At 42.0% G+C, this 26,820-nt stretch overlaps 1 protein-coding gene across 1 annotated transcript in view; it reads left to right on the top strand.

The window, feature by feature from the left end:
* MRPS6 (mitochondrial ribosomal protein S6) overlaps positions 1-26,550 on the top strand; it is a 63,639-nt gene extending 37,089 nt beyond the window's left edge. The window contains exons 2-3 of the mRNA XM_032472365.1: positions 11,558-11,697; positions 25,990-26,550. Coding sequence (XP_032328256.1) covers positions 11,558-11,697; positions 25,990-26,179 — 330 coding nt within the window. The 3' untranslated portion in view covers positions 26,180-26,550. The remainder of the gene's footprint in view (positions 1-11,557; positions 11,698-25,989) is intronic.
* The last annotated feature ends 270 nt before the right edge of the window (positions 26,551-26,820 follow it).

Below are 26,820 nucleotides of genomic sequence, written 5' to 3'. Positions count from 1 at the left end.
AATACAGTCTTCAATTTTCAGTCTCAGAATCAGGCTTAATCTCCATTCTCTGGTGTGTGCATCACAGGACATGGATTTCAGATACTTTACCATCTTTTTTTTTTTTTCTCCTGGGCAACTTTGAGGCAATTGATGTCCCTTTTTATGTGTGGCCTCCATGTTGAATACAGTACACCAGGGGAGATGTTACTGATGTAAGACTGGAATGAGAAATAAATAAAACAGAATGGGAGCTACCATTCCTTTGGGTTTTATTCTTCTTCCAATTCTAATATGAATTTTTATTGTCATACCCTCTAAAATACTGTTGTATCTATATGGGACTTGCTGGCTCCACTTCCAGAGGTTTTTATAGTCTGAGTTTTGCTTTGATATTTTCTGTACACAGTAGGAGTCTAATGTCCATTGTTTTTTGTTTTTGTTTTTGTTTTTGTTTTTGTTTTTGTTTTTGTTTTTAATTATGTCCCAAGAATCTTTAGAAGTTTGGAGGCACCTTTTTGAGTTTCTGACTGGATCTTTGTTTCCATCTTTCTCCTGCTCCTAGCTCCTTGACTGTACATCGTACATCTCTGTGTTTGACTAACAGGATATGCTTAAATTTGTTAGGCATCTTCGCCTTTAAAAGAAAAAAATTTACATGTAAGGTGCTGTTTTCCTTTTTGCAATGAAGGTCTTATTTCTCCTTGAATTTTATTACTTGGTTTAATCCTCTTTTCAGTTGAATAAAGTACAGCTGGCAACTTCCATCTCTCATCTTTCCATTTATTCTTTTGACATACATGTTCATCAAACATTTATTGAGTATGTGCCAGATTCTTTGCATCTCCAGCATCTTTACTAAGATGAGTAAGAAGCAACCTTGAAGAGGCTTAGTTAGGGAAGGGGATGTACTTCTACGTAATTACACTTGCAAGATGTATGTGGATTGAGAGAGATACACATGGGGTTATGGAGGAAAGGCACACTTTCCTAGGAGGTAGCTGAATCTTGAAGGATGTCTTATTCCTTTAATTCCTCTGTGCTTTTATACCCTTTCTCCTCCCTGCTTTTCAGAGTGGTACCTTCATCCTATCACTTGCACTGAGCACCACTGTAGTGGCTTGGTGGTGGACACACTTTTGGTCTGTTGTTCAGCAAGGTATGCAAATCTGACTCTCTTGCCAAAGCCCAAGTTTCTGACTGTATCAAGGCATGTTTTAAAAAATTTCTCTTAACCCAGTCAACTTACTGATACTTTTGCTAAACCCGTACACCAATGCTTAGAAGATTCACATGATCTAAATAGAGATTTCTTCTAACCCTTTTGTCTCTACATCAGAATCCTTTGCTGATTCTCACCTTTCCTGATCTTCCTGTCATTCCATTCCACCCCTCCTCTCTGAACAGGTTGAAATATAAGGTGAAGGCAGGGAACTGAATTGTGCATGAAGGAGAGCGATCAGCAGGACAGGCACGGCTTGATGATGTCTACCTGATGCCTGCTCTCACTATCAGTTTCATGAGCTGTGGCATTTCATTCACTTGCTGCCATAGTAACCAGGACTCCTGCCAGTCTTCCTGTTTCCCATCTTTTATTCATCCGTAAGTGCATCTGGAAGGGAATGAGGAGGATAGAAATGGAAATTTCCCAGTAAAAAGACTGTGAATTTTGGAATGTTCTCAGAACAGTGAACCTGGGTACCTTATTTTTGGTATTTTTCCAGCTGTTCAGGTAGAATTAACCACAAGTAGTGACCTTTGGGGACTGTCATTTCATATTCGGGGGGCTACATTATTACTGTGAGAAAAGTGGAGCTTTTATGTTCCTTAAATTAGAGTTGGAGGAGATCATTGCTGAAAATCCTTTATAAACTGCAGTTCAGCCAGAATCATTCATCTTAGGGGTGATAAGAAAGAAGCCAGCCAACTTCCTACTAGAATGTGGTTCTCACCTTCGTCCACACCTGGGGAGCTTTAAAAAAATCCTAGTGCCCAAGATTGATGAATCCCCAGGCCAACTGAATAAAAATATCTGAGGGTGAGACATAGACATCTCACTTTTAAAACTCCCTAGGTGATTCTAATGTACTCTAGAGGAACGCCTTGACGAGCCCCCTTAAATGGCCTTAAATGGCCTCTGAATGACATTCTTTGACTTGAGACCTTGAAAACCAGTGGATTTAAATTTATTCATTTGTAATCTTTTGATATCAATACTGATATTGATGTCTCAGCACAGACTAGTTTCAGGGGGTCCCTTGGATGCCCACTACATTTAAAGTAAGTCCAGTTTATGATTTAAAGGCATTCCACCTGCCTTGCAGCTGAAGTGCTTTACCAACCATCCTACCGCTTTTCTAGTTACAAATTCAGCAATGCTGTGAACTATGACTCTGTTTTATTTCTTGCACTTTGCTTTTGGCATGGCGTTGATCTTTGCCAAACTTGGTAATTGTTGGATCCTTACTCCTCTGATTTCTTTTCTTGCATTCTTCCCTGGGTTGTTTTTATTTTCATCACATTGTTCAGAGAATACGTTTTTCTGTTACATTTCCCAGATCGCCAGAACCTCAGTCCTGGTTGCATGACCATAGAATAGGCAGGCTCCTCTTTCTTGTTTTTCTTACCATCTTGCTTTTATTGGCTGCTGTGTTCTCAAGGCCAAACTTGGCCCTGTCCCATAACATCTCTTTGGTTGCCCTGATTCTAGAAACAGAGATCTCTGGGCTTCTGTCTTCGACTAGATTCGTTTTCCCTCTGATTCCCAAGGGGCAGAGCAGCCAGTTGTAATAGCTCATGATGCTGGAAGTATAGCTTGCACGGCTCTTTCAGGAACCACTGAAAGCTTTCCATCTGTACCTCTCTGCTTATTACATTATTTAAAACGTAAATGATGTGGAGTCAGTGAATGAGTTGTAAACGTTGAGGCATAGTTTCAGGGCTTTGACACAGAATTCACAAATTATGGCATATTGTCATAGACTTAGGGGAAGAAATTCTTAAAACAAAATAAAACTGAATCCGCCCTCCCCCTCCCCAGGTTTAATTTTTAAAACATCTTTCATTGCTCATTGTAAGAGAAATCAGATAATAAAGCAAAGAGGAGAAAGAATACACCTCTCATCTTACTACCTGTGGAAAACTAATGTCATTCAGCTGTATGTTCATGTAGACTTTCTAAATGTACATGTACGTTAGTACTTTTTTTTCTTTTAGAAAAAAACTGGATTGACCCTACATGCTGATTTTTTTTAATTTTATTTTTAAAATATTTTCATGTCCATGTATAAGGATCAACATCTTGTTTTTTAATGGCTGCATAGTAGTTGTTCAATCAGTGAAAATACTTTATTGAACCAGACTCCTGTTAGTGGACAAATACTTTTCCATCTATTCACTGTCCTGGTAGCTTTGTGGTGAATGTTTTCATAGCTAAATCCTTATACTTCGGTATGGCCGTTTTCTTAATTTCCTAAAAATGGCCATAGATTGAAGGTATACACATTTTAAACTAATATAGATTGCCGTATTTGATCTCCAGAAAGTTGACATTTTTACCAAAAGTGTGTTTGAAGACACTGAAATCTTAATGTAGGCAAAAAATTGCCATGAGTGGAAAAAAGCAGTGGATTCTACCTATACCCAGCACAGTGCCCACATCGATTCCACCCCAAATATAAATTCTATCAGAACCGTCTTCCTGTCATCCTGTTAGTGCAACCTGTTCTGAGAGGATGCTGACTGACTGTCCTTCCACCTCTTACAGAGATGCTCAGTCTTTTGGATCTGGCTGAAGTCTGCCATCTCTAACTCACCAGTCAGAAATATTTCACCCTCCTTTTTATTAGTGACTTACGTGTGTCTGCATATCTACATCACAGACTTCTAAAGGGCAGGGAATTTGTATTTCATATCCCCATGGCTACCCTATTAGAGGTGGATTTCATAGTGAGAAACTTGGAAATACTTGTCTTGAGGGACACACTTTGAAAGGAATGTTTGTGGATAAATATTAGGTTAAGCCTTAAGAAATGGTCAATATTTGGACTGTTCTTGATCCCCCCAAATGGCAGTTTCTTAAAGTACAACCTATATTTCTGATACCCACAGAGTTTGGTGTGTTTATAAGAGATCATTCAGTTTGCTGTCACTCCATTTCCAGGTGTGGATGTATGCACCTTCTTTTTTACAGCTGATTTATGCCATTAAGATTATTTTAAAATCATTCCCCAGTGGGGATTTATAGGTGCCCCCCTCCCATAACTGTGTCTCAAAAAGGTGATTGTGTAAGTTGAATATCATATTCATGAGTGCTTTTCACTTAGTACATACTTAAGGAACTCTTAGAGCTCTGTTGCTTTAATGGTTAAATGACCACTTGATATATCTGAGCTGTAAATCTGCAGTATTTAGCATTATTTAAAATTTTTGAGGTATTTTTCATTTTGCAGAGCACACAGCAGTGGCTTATAAAAAGAAGCAGTTTTTCACTGAATTACAGTATTTGTTACTTTCCTAGTACACTTGATGTGTATTGATGGGTTCCCTTCTCTTCTTCCCTCATTCTCTCCCCCGCTTTTTAAAGTCTGTAAAGTCTTTGTTCATGATTATTCTCTCTTTCTGGTAAATGATCTGTTAAATATGATTCATGGGCAAAGTAGTATAGCAGTTAGTTCTTAAAAGTGTTTTCTATCTTTTACCTTCAAAGAGTCTGTAAGTTACTCTTCTAGTCACTTACCTACAAGTTACAGAGTGTATAATAGTCCACTGTAGGTAAGTATAATCATGTTCCAGCATGTATTTGTTTAGCTTTGTGGTTTTTTTTTTTTTTTACTGTTCTAGACTTGCCCTTAGTGAATTTTATTCTAATTTTTAAAATAGCTTCTGTACTTAGTAATTTTTGCCCTTAATTACCAGGAGAACTACAGCTCTTGATTCAATAAATTGTGGGGTAAAGGGGTTCTCTTGAGTCATAAAAATATTTGATAAAACAGTTCCCATGGAATCATTCTCAGAGTTGGGCACCGTAGATGGTGTTAGGCAGGGCCGGCACTTCACACATTTTGAGGTAGGTGGTGTCCATTCTGTTCTTCCCACCAAGGTCTGCTAGTGACAGAACTTCCCTGGAAGCTAATACTACTGTTGAAAGATACTCACAGATTTTCTCTTCCAAACTGCTGTGAGAATCTCAATGCAGACTTTCCTGGGACTTTCTCTGTATTTGGAAATGCAAATTTCAAGGATATTTTCTTAAGGAGCTAAACCTTGGAATTAAGATGCAACAAAGAGTGGGAAAGGCTTTTACATTTACATTTTCACAGATTTTAACAGTTTTATGACCTGGCTCCTGCTTTCCTAAATCTTAGACTTGCTCCTGGTTGCTGCACGGCCCTTTGTAACATGAGAAAGGCAGGGTGTAGGTAGGTAGATGCTACATGCCACTATGTGTTGTGGATTCTGTGTCATTTTCATTTCCTGGTAGGCTGTGACGGTTTTGTAGTGATACCCAGGTGCACCCTAGGGCCACTGGCTCAAAACTGTCTTGGCCAGAGAATCTAATTTACAAGATAATTTTGTTGACATGCTTCTCTTCTGGGATGAAAATATGTTGAATTAGATTAAATACTGGTCATTGACCTATGGTGATGTTTGTGGTACTTCTGTGAATTATTAGCTTAGTAATAACCTTACTGAATTGGGAATTTTATTTGGGGGGCAAGGGGAGATGTACTTCCTTTTATTTTCCTTGTCTCCTTGTTGTCATAGAAACTTTGCCCATTAGAATTCCTAGAACTGCAGTTTTCAAAATGTGATCTGAGTGGGATTAGCAGATTCCAACTACTGTATATAGAATAGATGAAAAACAAGGTCCTACTGTGCAGCACAGGGAACTACATTCAAAACTTGTAATAACCTGTAATGAAAAAGAATATGAAAAGAATATATATATGTATAACTGAATCACTCTGCTCTATACCAGAAACTAACACAACATTGTAAGCTGGCTATACTTCAATTAAAATAAAAAGTGACCTGAAAAGCCTTGGACTTCTCAGAGACCTTTTTAGGGGATCACTGCAAAAGCAGTAGTGGGTAAAACAGCTGGTGTCTTAGTATAAATCTAGGCACCAGCACCAAACTTTATTAGTAGTCAGTGTATTTCTCACCACCATGCAATCGTAGTGTTTTTTAAAAGGCAGTTTCACTTCAGAACGTCCTTCAGAATGGTGCCGGAATAGTATTAGAATTTAATCTTGGCAGGGGCTTTAGAAGTTGGCAAGTCTAACCTCCCACCCAGTGGAAAGATTGATCCGATGGTCATCCCAGTCTTTGCACTTCGAGTGACGGAAAGGTCATTGCTTCACAGGGCAGCCTATTTCACGTCCATGGAGCTGTCATTTTCAGAAATGTGTCCTTTATATGTCAAGGCTCTGTTTCTCTGTAATTTTTACCCATTGATTCCAGTCAAACTCTCAGGGTCCAATCAAAATAAGACATATCTGTCGTTTGCATAGTAGCCCTGAAAGTATTTGAAGTCAGCTGTTGAGGTTTCCCTAAGGTGGGCTTTTGTGGCCTGGATACCAGTAGTTTGAGTAATCATTAATAATAAGATCAAAATTTGGTTTTAATTTTCTCTTAGGGTGAATTTTCTTGAAGTATTGTTTAGTGTAAATTCTTATGTTATCAGCAAATAATCAGAACAATCTAAGTTTAACATTTATGTTTATATATATTTGAACTTTATATTTTTGAAATATATTTAGTTTCACTTCTATTGGATGAATTCTGGATTCTTTTTTTTTAATTGAAGTATAGTTGGTTTACAATGTTTTGTTAATTTCTGGTGTGCAGCATAGTGATTTAGTTATACATACATATTTTTAAGTTTTTTGGGGGTAGGTAATTGGGCTTATTTATTTATTTAATGTCGGTACCAAGGATTGAACCCAAGACCTCGTGCATGCTAAGCATGCACTCTGCCACTGAGCTCCTTCTGTTAGATTCTTTTAAACTGCAAATTTGTATTTAAAAAAAAAAAACATTTTGGCGCTACGTGAAGTAAACATAAAAACACTAGTACTATAATTTTGCTTCAGTATTGCAGTCACTACCCTGATAGTGAGCTTTGTGTTTATGAAAAGTAGCTTCAAATTGTATTAGAGAAAGGAGGAAGCTTCAGATTCCTGGTGGAGCAGGGAAACTGGAGTACGTAAGCAAGAGACCCTCTTTGGGAGGTACAATTGATGCATTAATTTATTCAACAACCATTTCTAGTGCCAGCTTCGTGATGTGGACTTAAGGAGTACAGTTGTGTACCAGATAGACAAAAGTCCTTGCTCTCCTGAAGCTTCCATTCTAGTGATGAAAGAGTGTTGCTGTGTGGAAGTAAACGGGGTGACACAAGGAGTCCCTGGGGTTGGGGTTTGGGGCACTTCTGGGTGATGAGGAGGTCAGAATGAGGAACACAGAAAGAAAAGAGAGACTTTTAAAAAACATTGGGTGACTCCAGGATATTTTGAGAATTGTGACATAAATGTATACGTGAAGCTTACAGAAACAGAAAATTTGTTGAGAATCACTAATGTAGCACACGAGGAAAGTGAGGCACAATTTAAAATGGATAAATTTTAATAGTTTATCCAGGGTTGTCTGACATTAGTGGAGGAGCAGGGACTGCAGTCCAGTTTTCCTAGCTCCCATTCACATTCATTCACTGTTTCTTTTCCATATTTTTTTCAAGTGAGCGATTTCCGCCCTCCAATCTGTGCTGTAACAAAATTGTGTTTCATTGACATATGGTGGATTGGAGGAAAGTCTGAGGGAGCTGCTTTCAGATGGGGTGAGAGAAGCCTATAAGGAGCGCGTGTGCACAACCTCTCTTAGAATAGTTGGAATTAAGTGGTTCAGAGACCTTGTAAATGAGAATTACGGCAGCAAGATCATGTGCTTCCTGTAGACCATATGTTTTTACAAATTGAACATTGTGCTGTATTGAGCAGAACTTTTTTTTTTTGAAGCCTAAAATTTTATATTAATAAATATGTAGGTTTCACCAAATGAGGCAATTTGAAATCCTGTATTGATATATTAGGAGCTTGGTGGATGGAGCGCTGATTTTGCAGAATCCCTTCTGAGTCCTGTGATGATCTGAACAGTCAGGCTGATATTCCTTATTAGGCTGGTGCCCTGCGTGTCTCCCTGAGGACTGATCCCATGGGAGTGCACTGTCTGTACCCCAGGGGCCCAGGTTCACATGGTGCATTTTAAGGTGAGTGGATTGAGGCTTTGCCAGCTTCCCTCAGCCCGTTAGAAGGTAGAGCAGAAGCTGGCCAGATAGTAAGTAATTCAGGCTTGTGGGCCATACAGTCTCTGCTGTAACTGCAGGTCTGCTTTTACCACGAGAGCTGCCGCGGACACTACATAAATGCATAAGCTGGCTGCGCTCCAATCAAACTTTATTTGCAGAAACAAGTTGTGAGCGAGATTTGGGCCACAGGCTTTGTTTGCTGACCCTTGATTTAGAGTGATGAGGTGAGGTATATGGTGTAAGGTACAAGTTGAGCTCCCTTAATAAACAGGGACTCTTTTAGCCCCTTCTTCTTTTTACACTTCTGGGTATTCTGAAGCTACAGTGAAATGAATTTGGTCATTCAAGCAGTCTACAGTTTGACCTTGACATTACTGAGGTCGAAATGTGTTCTGATATTTTCCTAAGTTGCATTCTTGTTAGGTAGCCTTTACCCTTTTTTGGACGGAAGAAAATCTTTTATTTTACAAGCTCTTACTTCAGAAGAGGGTGCTCCATTTTTCACACTGTTAACACTTCACTTGGAATTTAAACAAGAGGTATTGAGATATATTCCTTTTTAATCAGGCAAAACTGAAATTAAAATTAATGCTTTGAGTAGCTAATCAGAAGACTATAATCAATCAAAGTATTTTTTTTTTACCCATTCTTTATTTGGATAGACTGTTCATCCACCTTATCAGTTAATTGTATCAGTAAATAGTATTTTAAATGAAATGAAATATTAACTGTTGTTAGGAATGAGGTTTCTGCAAAATTTGTAAATACCTGCTAGTGAAATATGAGGAGAATTTAGTCTCCATTTTGTTGGAACTATATAAGAATGTTTGTTTGCAATCATAAGGAGAAATTGCTGTAGACTTTTACCTAGTTAGTGTTAATGCAAAGAGATAGTTGGCTCCTGTTTTTATTTTCATGAAATTTCCGTTTATCATAAGGGTGATTAAATATATAAATTCACATAATTTTCATTAGGTATTTTTGAAGTCTATGGTGGGCTACAATAGGAATGAAAGGAGAAATTTTATTTCTGAACCTTAAACTAATACTTAGTATATTCACAGCATTTCAGCAGTATTTGTCAGAAAGAAAATATACAGCTATATTGTGGATTCTTCTTGGGCTACTGGAATGCATACTTAAAATTTGTTCTGCAGTTTTCTTTTCATTTGATCTAAAATGAGCCACTGGAAGGTAGGCTTTTCATAAGTTCACCCCTGCACTTCACGATTTCTTTACTTGCATTTCTTCATTTATGTCTTTGAGAAGTTCCCTTTTGCTTGCCCAGGTGTCCTCTGGCCTCCTTTCCCTGACTTGACTTTTGTCAGTGTTCCTTTTTTTTTTGCCTCAGGCCCTACCACCTGCTAACTGCCACGTGATCTCAAAGTTATGGCATCTCTCAGGGTCCCAGTTTCCAAATCTGTAAACCTTCTTTACTCTGTTTTGTGTGTGTGTGTGTGTGTGTGTGTGTGAAGATTAACTATGTGACATTAGAACACTAGACTAGCATTGGGCATATAGCAGTCACGCAGCAAATCATGTTGGCCATTGATGACGTTGTTTAAAGCATCTTACATTTTATCTTCTGACTGATTCATTCCCCCTTTAACTAGTAACTTGCTTAAGTTTTCTCTCTCCTCAAACACTTTGCTTGAATATGTTTGCCCCTCAGGCTCTGGAACTTTCTTTTGGTCGTCGTTGCCATCACACCTCTACCATGGATGTCTTTGCAATCTGACTTCTAGCCCTATCTTGCTAAGTGACCATGTGGTCACCACGCTGTGGCTTTTTCTTCATCTCCACCCTGTATCCTGTCGTTTTGGAGGCTGCCTCTTCCCTTAGTTTCTGTGACAGGGCAGATCTGATTTACCTTCTGCTGTTTGCTTCTCTTACTTCAAGTCCTCTTGTCAGTCCGCCAAGTGTTTGTGCTCCCCAAGCTTCTGTGGATCTCATCCTCAGTGATCTCTACATTCCCCTCAGTGATCTCACCTACTGCCAAGGTTTCAGATAGCCCCTCTCGGCAGATGACTAACCTGCCCTGTTGTTTTGAGCTTAAGGTTTACATCTTGAGAGGTTAACTTGGAGAAGCTGTGGGTATCTCAGACTCAGCATGTCCTAAACCAGATTCATCTTCTGTGGTCCCTGGCCAGCTACTCCAGATTTCTTTTTAGCTGTTAATAACAACCCCATATTTAGTGCCCCCTTTGCCACACCTCTTCCTCATTTTCTACATTTCATTAGTTGTGTCTTCCTGTTTACCATTGTAAAGTGTCTTTTCTTCCTAAAGTTTTTGGTGTAAACATATGCATAGAGAGATATCTGGAAAGCAGTTCATCAGAATGTTTAACGAATTTTATCTCTGGATGATGGGACTCTATTTTGTTTGAATTTTGTTTTTCATAACAGATATTTATTATTTATATACTTGCACCCAACCTATAGTCTTACTTCTCAGTCCTCCCTTGTCCTGAACGTCACCGATGGGACTCCTAGCTATTTCCTCAATACTTTCTTGTCTTTGCTTCTTTACTCAGCGCCTGGCTCATTTGTTCTTTGCATCTCCCATTGTCATTTTCCAGGGCTCCTTATAAGTCGGCTCTCCTAATGAAACCCTTCTTCCAACTGAATCTGCTTTCTCTTTTCATGAGCTCTCTGGTCCCTGTGTCACTTCCTGCACTCTGCCTTCTGGTCTTCTTACATGAGTTTTTGTGTTCATGTCTTTATTAGATTGTAAGCCCCATGAGGGCAGAGGTTGGGTCTTACTCATCCTTTCCCCCTTTTGGCTACAATCTCCCAATTTTTCTTTGGGGGACAACCCCTTTTCCCACTGTCTGTATATGGTTTTGGTGAGATGGTCAATCAAAGTGTCCTGCCAATAGGATGCTCTTCCCCTGGAATTTGAATTTTGAGCCCTGGGCTACAAGAACTGGCAGTGACTGGCGCTGATTCATCCTGGCCAAGGTGCTCTGAAGAAGCCACTCAGTTAGTTCCTGCCTCCCAGATCCCTGGAGCTGCTCTGGTCCCTGGACTCTCCGAGGCCTGCTTCTTCAGATTTTCCTTCGTATCTGTGAGCTATCTCATATCCTTACAATAAATACCTCTCTCTCTTTTTTAAACTTTCTTAGCCAAAGATAATTTCTGTTGTTTTTCCCCAAAGATCCCTCCCAATAGAGCTGTTATGATTGGAACTGACCACACTTAATCATTCCAGTTCTAATAATGATTCTGATCTGTTTTTTCTTCTTTTTAAAAACAAAACCCGCCAAACAGCCAGAGACTGCTGCTGCTTTGAAACGTACTCTAGAAGCCCTGATGGACAGAGGGGCAGTAGTGAGGAACCTGGAGAACCTGGGCGAACAGGCGCTTCCTTACAAGATGTCCTCGCATAGTCAGCGGCACACCCGAGGAGGGTAAGTCTCTTCATGAGTCACTTGACAGCTGCCTTTGATGGGCTCAGTGGGGAACACTGTGTATTTCAGCTCAGAAGTTACTGTACTCTTAACAGTCAGATCCCCATCCTACCAGGTGGTGTGCAGGTATGTACCCCAGCAGTGTTGTGTTGCAAATGGGATGCATTTGTGCTGACCCGTAATCATCTGTAATCAGGGTACAAAAACTGGTCATGCCAGGAGCAACACATTTATAAGCTTTTGATTGTGGGAAACGTTTCTTGTCAACTTAAGCACTGTTTTCTCCTGGCATTTCTTTCACTTTTGCCTTTAAACACCTCATTGAGCAATGTATTGTCCGCCTACTCAGTGCATCCTTTTAAGAATGTAGGTTGAGATAATAAGCCGAATGTACTTCTTTTACAGCCGTATACAACCAGAGCCTAAAACCCATAATAGAAAATGTTTTTATCTGCTCCAATCAATTTTAATCAAAATTTCTGTAGTGGGATTTTTTTTCTCACATTTGTCAAAGGTTTGATTTTTATAGTACCTTGTAGATAATTATCCTTGTAGAAATTCTTTGAGGCCAGTTTGTCAAGTTGATTTGAAGCTTTGTAAGCTCTCATGGTAGCTTGCTTACCCCATCGTTTCTGGTTTGGAGGAAGAATCTTACATTGTTAGGCTTCCTTAGAAGTAGGTGACAGGGAAGATGGGAATCAGTTTTTAGCATAGTGGGAGAGGCCCGGACTCGGAGACTGGATTCTCCCTCTTGTGTTCCCAGCTGTGTGGCCTAGACCAAGTCACTTAGCTTCTCTGTTTCCCGCTTCCTTGGGTACTGAACTCAGATGACCTCCCATCCGCTTTGTCACAGAGATCAAATGAGATGTTCTCTGAAGATGTGCTCTGTGGACAGCACTGGGTGTTGTGTGAGCTGCTTTTAGGCACACGGAGCGAGCACTCTTATGCAGTTTTGATACAAGTGATGCACTCAAGTGAAGTCCTGCGTCACACTGGGCTTTCTTACTGCCTGTAAACCTTCTGCTGAGGTGTGGCACAGACTGCACATTGCATCTTTTGATTGCTTCACCTTGTTTTGTGCTAGTGTTCAGCTTCTTGAGAGCACCTCTGCAGAGCGTGCCTGAGGTGTTGCTAGGCAACATGAAATGCACGGTGGCTTTTTCCCTCTCCACAATCATAACAACAGTGAGCCATGCCGATTGTGTGTGTAACATTTTTTTTTTAACTTAACCACAAAGAGGTTTGGTTATAATAGCAAGGCTATGAATCCTTTTGCCTCTTTTTCTTTTTTAAAGAGGAGTATGTAAAATTTGGCCAAGAATTATTAGCCAGGTTCCGTGATGTAAGGCACTGAACAGGGAGAGAAGTCAGCTTTCAGGGAGGTCAGTAGGAGTGCTTTCTTCTGCCCTCTTTCCAAGTACAGGATTTGACCTTATTGGCGGCTGGTGTGACCAGCATCCTAGAACTTACCGCTTCTCACGGTGTGGGCAGTGCCGCTGCTCCTGCTGTCTGAGGCCCACACTTGGAGAACTGCTGCGTTAATTCATCTAGTTTTCAGGCCTCTGTGTGCATATGCTGGGGTGGAGTGGTGCTCTTTCTCTCTTACGGAGAGAATAAATTCAGATCCAGGAAGTGCCCACCTGGAATTAAGGCAGAACTGCTGACAACGCTGGCCCTACGTCCTGGATTCCTGACAAGGTACCTGTGCCCCACCAAAGACTGTGTTGTAGGCACTTAGTTCCTCCGTAGCTAAGGATTTTATTTTTGTTGTGTTGTTGTTTTTACTTTCAGACTTCTCAGCAAAGGAGAAGCCACATTGTTAAAGTGCATTATGTTGTGTATATTGTGCATTGACACAGAAAGGCAATTCCCAGTCCCAGGCTGGGAGGTTCATGTTTTAAGCTTGCTTTTCTGGGGATAAATCAATATCTGGTATTTATTTGTTTGAGATAATGTTTTCCAAAGTGTGGTGATACTCCACCGAAAACTGGGATGTGCTTGTGATCAGTTAGATGTGGGAAGCCTTGCACGTTCTGCTCCTTTTAGAGATTCACCGCACGCTGTAGAGTGTAAATGGTGAGACACCCTGCAGTAAGATGCCTTTGTTTGTCAGTGTCCTTTGACCATGTAACTTTTAGTTTTGTAACACTCACTAATATTCCTCACAGTGGCTTTTGGTCAATGAGGAGGTGAGGGGCTAGGGTAGTTGGGAGTTACCTCCGGGGGTTGGAGATTTAGAGTTGAGTGGTGTGTCGGATGTCTGCAGTGTGGAGCTTAAGTTTACTCTGATATTGGCTGCCACTAGTCCTCCCATAGTCACTAACCCCAGTGACATTTGTGCTAGGCCTTTTGTTCACATGGCTAGCTCTTTTTGTGCACTGATGTAGCCACAGAAGGCATTACAAACATGTATTAAGCAGATGTGCCCAGCGTGTGCCAGGTGCTGGGAAGGCTCACTTTTACAAAGTGGTTGAGAAGAAGCAGAGTGGACTTGTTTGTCATGCATTTATTAGCATTTGGAAGGTTTTGACTCTTTTGAACAGCCGTGGAGGCCATGACAGGTGTCTGTAATTTTGGTGGGGCACTGACTTGAATCCTTAGGTTGGTGTGTGAGAGCCAACTTTTCAGCTGGCTAACTAGTGGGCTCGAGATGCCCTCTAAGAACCCACGTTGCGTTGTGGTGCTGTTGGTCATACATATTTGTTGCTTTTACATTTTACAGGAAGAAATGGCATATCCCAGTGGTACTCCTAGGTCTCAGGATGGTTCTCGTGATTATTGTGGTTCCTGATCTCAAGAAGTTTTCACTTGAATCAGGGGCTTGCATGTGTATGACTAACCCAGGCACCGGGGCAGCAGCCAAGGGGGTATACAGGCTGGAGCTCAGCACCCCCCAGGCTGACCACCTCACCTCCTCCCCCCAGATCCGTTCCCTGGCTACACACATGGCAAGTAGGCCTGAATGAAGGATGAGGGTAGAAAAATGCTTAGGTAGGAGAGATCCTGTTACTTTAGGGTTATTTGGGAAGTCTTCCAGAAAGAGGAGGGGGTACCTTGAAAGTGGTACCTAGTGTTTATTATATCAAGTCTGTTACTGGTTTATGCCCCCAAAATACAATCATTATAGTCCAGATATTAACTTGGTCAGTCCTGACTTTGGAAACAGGTTACATTCCAGGTTACATACGGGATTTGTAAGTTTGATGTTTATAACTGGGAACCTATTTTCCCATCAGAAAAACTTAATGGTTAAGTTTTGATCCACAGAAACTTGCTTGAGCTCAGAATCTCTGAGGGTCAGTAGAACTGGAGAAGTTATATATGTACAGCTGGAGCACCTTTCTAAAACTTAGATTTAAAATGCTGCTCTGAATTCCTTCTGGCAGCAGAGTAGAGCCTGGGTTGAGTCACCTTTATTTATCAGGGGTGGGGATAGTATCTCAGATACCTGTAACTTATTAAGAGTATTTTTCCAGGGGAAGTCAGTTCCCTTGTCAGTTGTCCCTCCGGTGATGTGCATTTAGGAACAGGGAGGAGCTGACCAGATGCCCCTGTTGCTGTCTGGGCCAGGCTGGGCTGGTTGAGAAGTTTGGATCCTCTAGACCAGCTTTCCAGGTGGAGGCTTCTGGCCTCACTCGCCACCCCTTTCACCAGGCAGCGCCTGGCAACCGCTGGAGCGTTATTTGGAGCTGAGGGGAGGGGGAGTGGTGTGGTCTTAGAAGGCCTGGGATTCATTCTCAGCTCTGGATTTGCTCTAGTCTCTTGGGGGCCCCCAATTAGCTTTCCTTTGTATAGTCACATGCTCATCTTGGCACCTTGATTGACTCTGTGGGAAAGGGAAGGTTGGTGTCTTGGAAGATTCTTACTGTATTCCTTGGAGTCTAAAAGGGGACAGTGTCACATGTGCAGAAGGGAGCAGCAGGAGTAAGTGCTCATTTAGACCCTTGCTAAAAAGGGATGGGCAGTTTACTGAATCATAGTAGCAGATTCTGCCAGAACTATGTCGGCGTCTTTGTCTTCCTCCAGGGCTGCACAGGCTGGTTTAAGGCTCTCTTTCCACTAGATGGGGCTGGACTGAGACTGAGAGTGATTTCTGGTGCAGGGGAGGGAACTATAAAAGAAACCGTGGTCCATATTTCAGTGTTGGGCTTGTGCTTGTTTGTAAAAGGATGCCCCAGATTGGCTTTGACTATTTTTACCACGCCTGATTTTACTGCAGTGAGACTGGGCTGACTTCAGAATGCGTGTGTATAAGAGCTCTTAAGACATGAGGGAGGTTTTTCTTGCCTGTTTTGTCCCTTCTTTCTCTTTTCTCATCTGCTTTAAAATGTGGATAGGTACTTATAGCAGAGATCTGCTGGCCTACATATAAGATGCCCTTCTATTTACGGGTAAGCAGAATGATAAAAATAACTGGCTCTGTGGTGAATCAGTGGAATTTTACTGACTCGCTCCCCGAGTGTGTCTGCAGCTCACTCCGGGAGCGCTGGCACCCTCTCTAGAGGAGACTGATTCTCCTCTGTGGTTTTCCCGTTAGCTAACATTTCCATGTTCTTGTGCTTTCCTGCCAGCGTTAAGGCCAGGCCAGCATCCTGACCCCATTCTTGTGTGTAGGTGCTTCGTGACAGGGTTTCAAGGCAAGGCTGCCATGGCCTTGCAGGTTTCTTTTTGGTGGCAGTGTCCCAAGATTTGTAAGGATTCTGCAGCAGGTTTAGTGGTTTTTAAAATGTATGAGACCCAACAGATATAAAAAGAAATGGGGCTTTTCCATGCAGAGGGTGTCTTCGTTTTAAGGGGAATAATTCACTGCCTCAGCGAAGCCTGAATCCAGCAAGATTTAACCGATACAGGCTAGGAACTGGCATTCAGACGGATCTGTTTCCTGTCTTCAAAAAGGCTTGAAGATGCTTCATGGCTGCAAATCCCTCTTCTCCCCCTCCCCCACCCTGCTCACTGGAGCCACTGAGCGCTTCAGTGGAAATTTCCACTCGTCTGCTAGGGGGAAGGGGAGGCTGTGAGTGAGTGTGTGACTGTGTCTGAGAGAGACAGACAAAGAATATAACTCAAATTCAGCCAAGCACTTTTTATGGAAAACTTGTAAATACAGGGTTAAGACAAAAGTGGAATAAAAACCAAATACAGCCTTTACATTTAGGAGTGCTGCAAGAAGACATGTTTCCTCCCTCAGCCACTCAGGTGGGGTGGGGGCTGGCAGCCCGCGTAGCCTTGTGCCAGGAGGGGACTGAGTGGTACTGAGGCTCGGGCCCGAGAGAGGAGGAGCAGAAAGGACGCTGAGGGCTGCTGGCTCCCACGGGAGCCCGCGCTGGGGATGGTGTGGTCCTGGTGACACTGGGCTCGGTCTGTCCTGGGGAAGCCCTTTCTCTGGGTCTTCTCAAATCTCTGTGGGGTTTCAGTCATGGTAGTGGAGAGTTTGTAGTGAATGTCTTAAGAAATACAAAGGAGGGTTAATTATCACCTTCAAGACCACGTGGGCAGTTCTGCGTATGAGATGGTTCCCTGTTCCTCCAACTTTTGAACATGGGACTCTGTGATGAGAAATGTATTAGTGTGCTGAGCTTTTTTTGTTTCTCTCTTTCCCTGGTATCAGTCATCTCCTTACTTCTGCTTGTGCACAGTTGGGGCTGCATAAAACCTGAGTGCTTTTCTATAGAAAAGAGAGATGCTTGGGTGAAGCTGGTGTCTGCCTTGTGGATGAAGTGATTCTATAATTAGAACCACGTGTGGGAAAACACACCTTGAAATGTCACCACCACTGGGTTTTGTGTTGAAGGCGATGACAGTGCTTACATTCAACCCTGGCTACCTGGTGTGCAGAACCATCTCACTGGTGCCAGCAAACACGTGGCTGAAGAGGCTGGGAGTGTATACTATAATTAGAGTTCAGATTGCTAAACTGGATTTTTCCAAAATGATCTGCCCATTTACTGATTTGATCGTTGATTAGAGTAAAAGTGGAGAGTGGAAACTAGCTATTTGGAGAACTTGGTTACTTTTTATTGGAATGTCAGCTTTTGGCCATGGCTAGGCAGTAGCGATTATAGTCATAACCCTAAACTCTTCTACCTTGAGTGAGGAGCTTGTCATGAGGATGAAGATAAGAAATCGTCTACGTGTGTTGTGACTTTGGGGCTTGTGTTTGGATTCTCCCTAGCTAGGTTGGGGCAAGAAGCAAACGCTGGTACCTCACTGTGGCTGTTGAATCCTCTCGGTCCTCGCCTCGCTCAGGGCTGGGGCGAAAGTGGGGCAGATCCCTCTGGGGCGTTGAGCCCCTCTTCTGGCCCCCTTCCTTTGAACAGCAGCTCTTCTGAATTTCAGAATGGCTTCTCCATGGCAGCTTTCAGTGGGATGTAGGGCATTCCAAGGTCATTCTGTCAACCTAATTCCCAGTTTTTCCAGGTCTGTCACGGACCTGTGCTGTCAAGGGAAAGGGATCCTTGCAGGCCTCTGAAGCTGCTCCAGCCTACAGCTCCAAGTAGGCTGCTCTAAGCCTCATGTCTTCACTGGTTCAGATGGAGACGCAGGGATGTGCCCCATTCAGTCTCTCACATCTGTAAAAAGCGTCATCATCCTTCCTCAGGTCACCTGTGGTTAGAAAAGCCCAGCAGCTAGGAATCGGGTGTCCGCAGCTAGGAATCGGGTGTCCACAGCCACCACGTCAGTCCCACCGTCTCCTTCAGGACTGGGAGGTGTGTGCAGGTCCTGGACGCCGGTTTCTGCTAGCACAGCAGCCCTGGTAACTTCCTCTCCCTAGCTGGACTGAAGTTCCAGGAGATCAAGGCTCTGTGTACCTCATATTTTTAGCCTCCTTCTGAGGTTTGCCCACAGTAGATGTTCATTGATTGACTGGGTTTGCCTGAGATATGTAGGTGAGAAAAAGAGTAGGTGCTGGCAGCAGCCAGGAGTTGGTCATGGCATTCCTGTGTGGGAAAGCTGTAAAGGGGTACTGACCTGTGTGCTTGGGTCACTAAGGCAGAGGAAGGAGGTTCAGCTCTCAACCAGGAGTGTCGAATACAGCAAGAGCTGCCCTCCTCTGAGCTGCTCCTCTCCTCTGTTTTGATGGTACTTCCTTTTTGTGGAAATTTCCACAGTGTAATAAGGAGCCTGGGAGTAGAAGCAGTCTTTGCCCACACGAGCCCCAGGCATAGATCAGCAGGGTGATAAGCATGAAATGACTGTCGCAGCTGTGGCTGTGAGTACAAGCCCATTTGCATTTTGGCCAGTGGTCCTGTTTGGGTTTGGTTGCCAGATGAGCATCACGGTACAGGGAAGGCAGGGTAGGTAAAAGAAGGTAAAGGCTAGCGGGGTCGGGGGGAAGGGGGGTGATGGTAACAGAGAATCTCCGGGAGGCCTTTTCAGGCCTTTGTCTAGGACTTCTCTTTATCCTTGAGAAACCTCCAGAATGCTGGCTGCTAAGTAGCAAGAGATGTGGTTGACGGAGTGGGGATCTGTGGGGTCTGGAGCCTGCCTCTCACTTGTGGCCCGTTGCAGATCAGCTGGACTGTGTCGTCTTCATGGTCCGCTCCAGCACTTGCATGCTGTGATTCTGTAAGCCTTTGGCCCCAGAGCTCTCTGTGGCTTCTATTGTCTTGGAGTCAAAGACCACTCTGTTAGAATCCTAACTGACCACTTTGTAGCTGAGTGACCTTGAATCAGTGACTTAATTATTATAAAAGTCAGAGGAGGTAATGTGCAGGAAGCCACTTTGAAAGCTGCTAGAACAGTAGTAGTTGCTGGGGAGAGGGCTGCTGGACCCAGCCCTGCACCCAGCCCCGCTTCCTCCGCTTCCATTTGCTGGGTTGCCGCGTGGTGTGGGGCTTCCACCTCTTCGTTCTCTTCCTCAGGAGCTGTTTAAAAGAGATTTCCAAGACACTCTCTTTTAATTTCTGAAATAAGAGGTTTCTGGTATATCTGGCCTCTAGTTTCCATCCTTGAGTATCCTTTTTACCCTTATCAGAAAATGATATCCAGAAGCCTTGGGTGTATTTCTTAGCATCGTTTCGTGAGAGCCAGTGTAGAGAGGCTGCTGCTGCTCAGGAAGACTGAAGGGAAGTTGGTTTGTGGGCAGTTGAGCTGGTTGTTGGCTACCGTAAGCACCCTCTCTCTTAGAAATATGTTTAGACTTGGAGGCTAGCCCACAAAAATGCCTCTGTGGTGTGGTTGAATGGAAAATGAAAGGAAACAATGCTCGCTGAACCCCAGATACAATACTTGAGTAACCTGAATACTTGAGTATAAAGAAGGGCAGGCTTACCTCACTAGAGCAGGTGACACCTGTGGACTTTCTGGAGGGAGGGGACTTGGAGCACTTCCAGGGCTGGCAGTGGTAGTGGCCTGGGTTGCTGAGTGCCCTGAGCGTGTCGGGCCTCAGCATTTCCCTCCATCTTACCCTCTGTTAATAGATGGCATTTCATGTTCCCTCCCTCCAGCCGTCAGCACAGGGCTTTAAGTGTAATAAGGCAAATAGGAAGACTCTTCTTGGGAAACTAGCCAAAGGCAAGGGAGGAGGAAGGAGCTCAGAGAGGATGTGCATATGTTTAAGGAACCACTACCTGCTATAGAATTAAGTATGGTGGGATGTTGGCCGACAGAGGGTGAGGTCATAACTTGTCCACAGTAGCCGGGCAATACATTTGATGAATGACGAAAATATGATGAAAAAACAAATGGATAAAAAGGGAAGAAGGACACTGGAGGCTATGTTGAGTGAGAGTTCCGTGCTCTGGCCACCAGGTGGCCATAATTATTTGGGGGCTGGAGGAGTGGGTAAAGGGCTGGGGGTTGGCAAGGAGAAGATAATTTAAGGTCGATTACACTTACTTTTTAGGTTCTGTTCCAGAGCCTTACTCAGGATAAGTAATCAATAATTAAATGTTGAACAAACGAGCGGTTCTTAAGTTGGGTGGTTGCAATCCTAGCATGGGCTACGTGGAGTAGAAATAAACAAGTAGAATGAAACCTAGGAAAATTTGGCCCGGTTGGTGCGTAATTTTCAGAGTAAGCCCAAACAGTGGTCTCATCCTTGAGCAGAGGTACAAGTCACTCCCTCAAGAAGTTTGCCAGTTAGTGGAGGGATTTATATCATTTTTATTTCATTTCTTGGAAAACCCTGGGGGTCTTCATCAAGCTGTACTTGCTCCCTCATCACCACCGCCCACAGCAAGTCATTTACCAAGTCCTGGCCTCTCAGCTTCCTATAGAGCATTTAAAAATCAACAGCTTTACAGAGATATGTGCCACACAATAAACTGCACAGATGTATAAACCCAAGTCAAGATGAGAAACAAATTGGTCACCCCCAAAGTTTCCTCCTGCCTCTTCTGAGCCTTCCTTCCACTTGTTCCCACACCTAGCAACCACTGATCTGCCTTCTTTCACTCTAGATTAGCTTATATTTTCTAAAGTCTTATTTGGATAGAAGTAGTATGCACTCTTTTTTGCTCTAGTGTCTTTCACTCAGCAAAATTATTATTATGAGATTCATTAGTGGTCTGTATTAATAGTTTTTTCCCTTTTATTCCTGAGTAGTATGCTGTTTAGTTGACGTACCATAGTTTGCTTATTAGTTTACATGTTAATGGATATTTGTGCTACTTTCAGTTTTGGGTTGTTACAAGGAAAGCTGCTGTCGACATTGATGTGCAAGTTGTTTATGGGCATATACTTTGGTTTTGGGAGTAAATCTAGGAATGGGATGGCTTGATCATAATGGCAGGTATATGTTTAACTTTTTAAGAGAATGCCAAACTGTTTTCCAAAGTTGTGGTGTCATCTTGCATTTCCTAGCAGTGTGTGGAAGTGTCATTTCCTCTCTATCCTCACCAACATTTGGTATGGTCATTGTTTAGCCATTCTAGTAGACATCTCTGGTTTTAATTCACATTTCTCTAATGACTAACAGTATTAAGCATCTCATCACCTGCTTCTTCACCATTGTATATCTTCAGGAAATACCTTTTCAAATTTTATGCCCATTTAAAAAATTGTTTTTAATTAAATTTTGAGTTGTTAATATTCCAGGAATAAGTCCTTTATCAAATATGAGATGTGCGAGGCCCAGTATATGGCTTGTCTTTTTGTTATCTTAACAATATCTTTCAAAGAGCAGTTTTTGGTTTTGATGAAGTCTAAATGATCAGATTTTTCTTTTACGGATTGTGCTTCTGGTGTCATGTCTAAGGAACCTTCGCCTAATTAACTCAAGGTCACAAAGATTTTCTCCTGTGTTTTATTCTACGTTTATAGCTTTATGTTTTATGTTTAGATTCATGTTCCAGTTTGAGTTAATTTTTGTATATAGTACAAATATGGATCAAAGTTCATTTTTTTTGCATATGGATATCAAATTGTTTCAACACCATTCGTTAAAAGAAGTATCCTTTCTCCACTGAATTGTCTTTGTACCTTTGTCAAAAATCAGTTGTGCGAATGTGTATGGATCCATTTCTGAACTCTATTCTGTTCTGTAGATCTACTTGTGTATCTTTATACAAGTACTGTACTACCTCGATTACCATACCTTTACAATAAGTCTTGAAATCAGGTAGTATTAGTCCTTCAACTTTATCAAAATTGTCTTGGCTGTTCTTCATCCTTTGACTTTCCATATGAACTTAAGAATCAGTTTGTCAGTTTCTGGCAAAAAGGTCTGTTAGGATTTTGATTGGGATTCTCTTGAATTTATAGATCAATTTGAGAGAACTGACATCTAAATAAATTGAATCTTCCTCCCTGTGAACAAGGTATACCTCTTCATTTATGTAGGTTTTCTGTAGTTTCCTTCAACAATGTTTTGTAGTTTTTAGCGTACAAGTCTTACACATCTTTTGTCAGATTTATCTTTAAGTATTTCATATTCAATTTCAAGGTCTGATTATTTGTTGCTAGTGTATAGAAATACAGTTAATTTTTGTTGACCTTGTATCTTGCAACCTTGCTAAACTTAAAGAGTCCTAGTATCTTATAAGTTTCTTCATATTTTTTTGTGTACATGATGGTGACATCTGTAAAATAAAGACAGTTTTACTTTTTCCTTACCTATCTGGATGCCTTTTATTTCTTTTTTTCATACTTACCGCACTGGGAAGACACTTCAGTAAAATGCTGAGTGGAAGTGGTGAGAACAGGCATTCTTGTTTGTTCCCACTCTTAGGGGGAAAGCATTCGGACTTTGGTCGGTTAGTATGCTGTTGTGGGTTTTTCCAATACGGTCTTTATAAGATTGAAGAAGATTCCTTCTTTCTATAGTTTGCTAAGATTTTTTTTTAATCAAGATTGGATGTGAGATTTTGCTAAATGCTTCTTTTTGCATCCACTGGAATGATCAAAAGATTTTTTTTTTTAGTGTGTCAATATGGTGGATTTTCATTGATTTTCAAATGTTAAACAAATCTTGCATTCTTGGACTAAATCTTACTTGGTCAGGATATACTGTCCTTTTTATATATTATAATAGTCAGTTTGCTAAAATTTTGCTTAGAATTTTTTCATTTATGTTTATGGGGGATATAGGTCTTTCTTCTTGTAGTGTCTTTGTCTTGTCTTGGTATCAGGGTAACGCTGACCTCATAGAACAAGTTGAAAAGTGTTTTCCTATTTTTCAGACCAGTTTGTATCAGAATTGGCTTTTTTTTTCATAAGCAGTTAGTAGAGTTCCCCAGTGAAGCTGACTGGGCCTGTAGTTCTCTTTGTGGGAAGATTTTTTAGCTACAGATTTAATTTCTTTGATAGATATAGGGCTGTTCAGGTTATCTGTTTCTTCTTGAGTGAGTTTTGACAGTTTGTGTTTTTCAGGGAATTACAGCTATGTTGTCAAATATATTGCAAAAACTTTGTATAATATTCCCTTACTATCCTTTTAATATCTGTAAACTTTTGTAGTCATTGCACCTGTCTTGTCCCCAGTATCGGTGATTTCTGTTTTTTCTCTCTTTACTGGTCAGTCTGATTAGAGGTGTATCACTTTTGTTGGTCTTCTCAGTGAACTAGTGTTTGGTTTCATTGATGTGCTCTGTTTTTCTGTATCCTGCTTCGGGGATTTCTGCTCTGATTTTATTATTTTCTTTTGTCTTACTTTACATTTAATTTTCTCTCCTTTTTCTGGTTTCTTAGGGTGGAGGCTGAGGTAATTTATTTGAGGCCTTTTTTCTTTTTTTTCCATAGACGTTTAGTGTTGTAAATTTACTGCTAAGTCCTGCTTTAGTGGCATTCTTCAAATTTTGATTTGTTTTCATTTTTATTCAATTTAAAGTATTTTGTAATTTCTCTTTTGATTTCTTCTTTGACCCATAGGTTGTTGAGATGTATGTTTAATTTCTAAGTATTTGGTGATTTTCCCAAGATTTTTCTGTGTGGCTCGAATCCCTTTTAGATTTATTGTGACTCGTTTTATAGCCCAGAATATGGTCAACCTTGGCAAATGTTCTACGTGCCCCTGAGAACAAATACGTATCCTGCTGTTCTTGGGTGGAGGGTTCTACAAGTATCAGATCCAGATGGTTGAAGGTGGTGTTTGCTTTTTCCATAGCCTTGCTGATTTTCTGTGTACCAGGTCTGTTGATTACTGAAAGGAATGTTGAAGGTTTCCAACTCTAATTGTGGATTTGTGTCTTTCTCTTTTCAGTTCTGTTGGCGTGTACTTCCTGTGTGTTGAAACTCTGCTATCTGTCACACACAGTCAGGGTTGTTGTGTCTTCTTGGTGAACTCATCACTATGTAGTGTTTCTTTTTCCCCTGATAATTCTCTTTGCTCAAAAGTCTACTTTGTCTGGTATTACTGTAGCCACTGGGACTGTCTTTTGATTGGTATTTTTGCGTGATACATGTTTTTCTATCCTTTTAATTATTTTTACTAGATTGAGTTTCCCACTAGGCTTATGAATGGTCGCACGGCAAATTTTCTTTCAAGTTTTGAACCCTCTTTGTATGGAATTAACAAAATGCCGTACTTTTTGTCGTAACTTTCTTGCTGAATTTGTCCATTTTAAGCTTGTCTTTCCTACTTTCTATGAGAATCCCGCCTTTTATGCTGCACCACCGCTGTCAGGTATTTACTGCGGGCCTGATGGAGGGACGTCAGCCTCTGCGCAGGGTGCTGGGGCTGTAGCGACACGGCCCTTCCTAGGGCAGCTATCTGTTAGTGGAGCGAGACAGACTGTAAACAAGCGTGTGCTGTGTCAGGGGTGATAAAGTGCTGTGGGGGAGAAAAGCAAAGCGTAAGTAAGGGAGATAAGAGTGATGGCTGGGTGGGTGGGACAGAAGGCCTCTCTCACCAGTTGACTTTTGGACGGAGACGTGATGGAAGCGAGGGAGGAGCTGTGTGGACGTGGGTAAAGACCACTTCCGGCAGAGGCACAGTGAAGACCGAGGATGGGACTAGGCTTGGGAGAAGAGTGTGGCTGGAACAAAATGAGGGGTGTCAGAGGTCATCCTAACCAGCTGGAACGTTGTAGAATTCTGAAATACTGCACTGAAAACTGTCCTTTAACAGCACTGTTGTCCAAACTAAACAGGACAAGGGAGGCTTAAACTTTCAGAACTGAGCGGAGTGGGGGCAGGGACCAGAGATGCTTCCTCCTTTGTGCCGTCCTCCCGCAGACCGCTGTGAAGTTGTTTTCCTTTTTTAAGACCAGGGAGCTGTATGAGGTGCCTGTCTGTACTAGTCTGGTCTGGGTGGATGAATATGAAATTCTTTCTCTTACCCAAAACTCAGGTAATTTTGTTGTTGTTTTCTGTCAGTTCTTGACCATGCAAGGTAGTCTTAGACAAGTCCCAGGCCTTTTCTTTTTCCTTGTTTGTGAAGTACGGCCGGTGGTTCCTTCTGTATCTCTTTGGTGCATTTAGTCACTTGTAAAATCCTTTGGAAAATTAGAAGATTAGTAGGTGTTTCCACACTCAAAAAAATCAGCTAATGGTTTAGAAAATTCAGGCTTTGCTGAATAGCAAATTCTGTTCTTGTACCATAATTTTACCATCTTTCTAGTATTTCCTACTGCATGTAACGTCACGTTGCTTTTTTTCTACCACTGAGCTTGTTTGGGTCCAGATTTTCACAAGAGTGTAAGGGGGAAGGCCGTCACAAAGGGAGGTGGGCGCGCTGCGGCACTGGGGGTCAGCGGGTCCGCCGGCGGTTTCTGTTTTGACAGAGATGTGTTGTGTGTGTGTGTGTGGTTGATGTCTTTATCTGGGGAGGAGTAAAGTGAAAACACTGACCAAAGTAGTGAAACCGCTGTGTTTCAGAATGCAGGATATTCACAAATTTTTATTTTATTGCAGGTATTTCTTGGTGGATTTTTATGCGCCAACAACAACTGTTGACGGCATAATGGAGTATCTGTCTCGAGACACTGATGTGATTAGACCGAATATTGTAAAACACCCTCTGACTCAGGAAGTGAAAAAGTGTGAAGGGATCGTCCCAGTCCCACTTGAAGAGAAGCTGTATTCCACGAAGAGGAGGAAGTGAGAAGATTTGCCAGATCTTAGCCTTATATTTAATTCTCTCACTTTTGAGCACCGTGGATTAATAATTTACAAGCTTGACCTTTATATAAGAGGGTGCTGCAGGCGCCACTTGATTTTTCTGAGATATTTTTAGCTCTTGATCCTCGTTGCTGTGGGAAGTAGGGGCATGGCTTGCTTAGAGCCTCTTTGTGATCTGTGGTCCCCACTTGGCTTCCTCGATTCTGTTTCCTGAATGTAATGTGTCAGGACTTTTGCCCTGCAACAACACTAACACTATTTTGAAGAGCAAAGCTTGTAAAAACTGCCTTGGGTTGCAAGCTAGTCATTCAGACTGTATACAACCATGCAAAATAAAATTTTAAGACCATCGTATTTTATGAGTAACTTTTGATCAGAGTGAAAGCGTGATTTTCAAAAACTTGGGGGGATGTGTTTTTGTCTCTTCACGTACCCCAACACTGGGCACTGTCGCCGGCCTCACAGCTCAGTCTGTCTAGAATGGCAGCAGTGTCTGGGAGTCAGGCTACCCGGTTATCAGCCCAAGTTCAAGACTTGGAGACGCTGGGGTGAGGGTGGGTGGGATGTGTCTGACCCTTGACTCCTGGGCAGTCGCTTTTCCCGTCTTCTCATGGTTGTCATTGT

Source organism: Camelus ferus, chromosome 1 (genome assembly GCF_009834535.1).
Source record: "Camelus ferus isolate YT-003-E chromosome 1, BCGSAC_Cfer_1.0, whole genome shotgun sequence".
NCBI classification, from domain to species: Eukaryota; Metazoa; Chordata; class Mammalia; order Artiodactyla; family Camelidae; genus Camelus; species Camelus ferus.
Note: the sequence above shows the minus strand (reverse complement) of the source record. Positions and strands in the feature narration are given on the sequence as shown.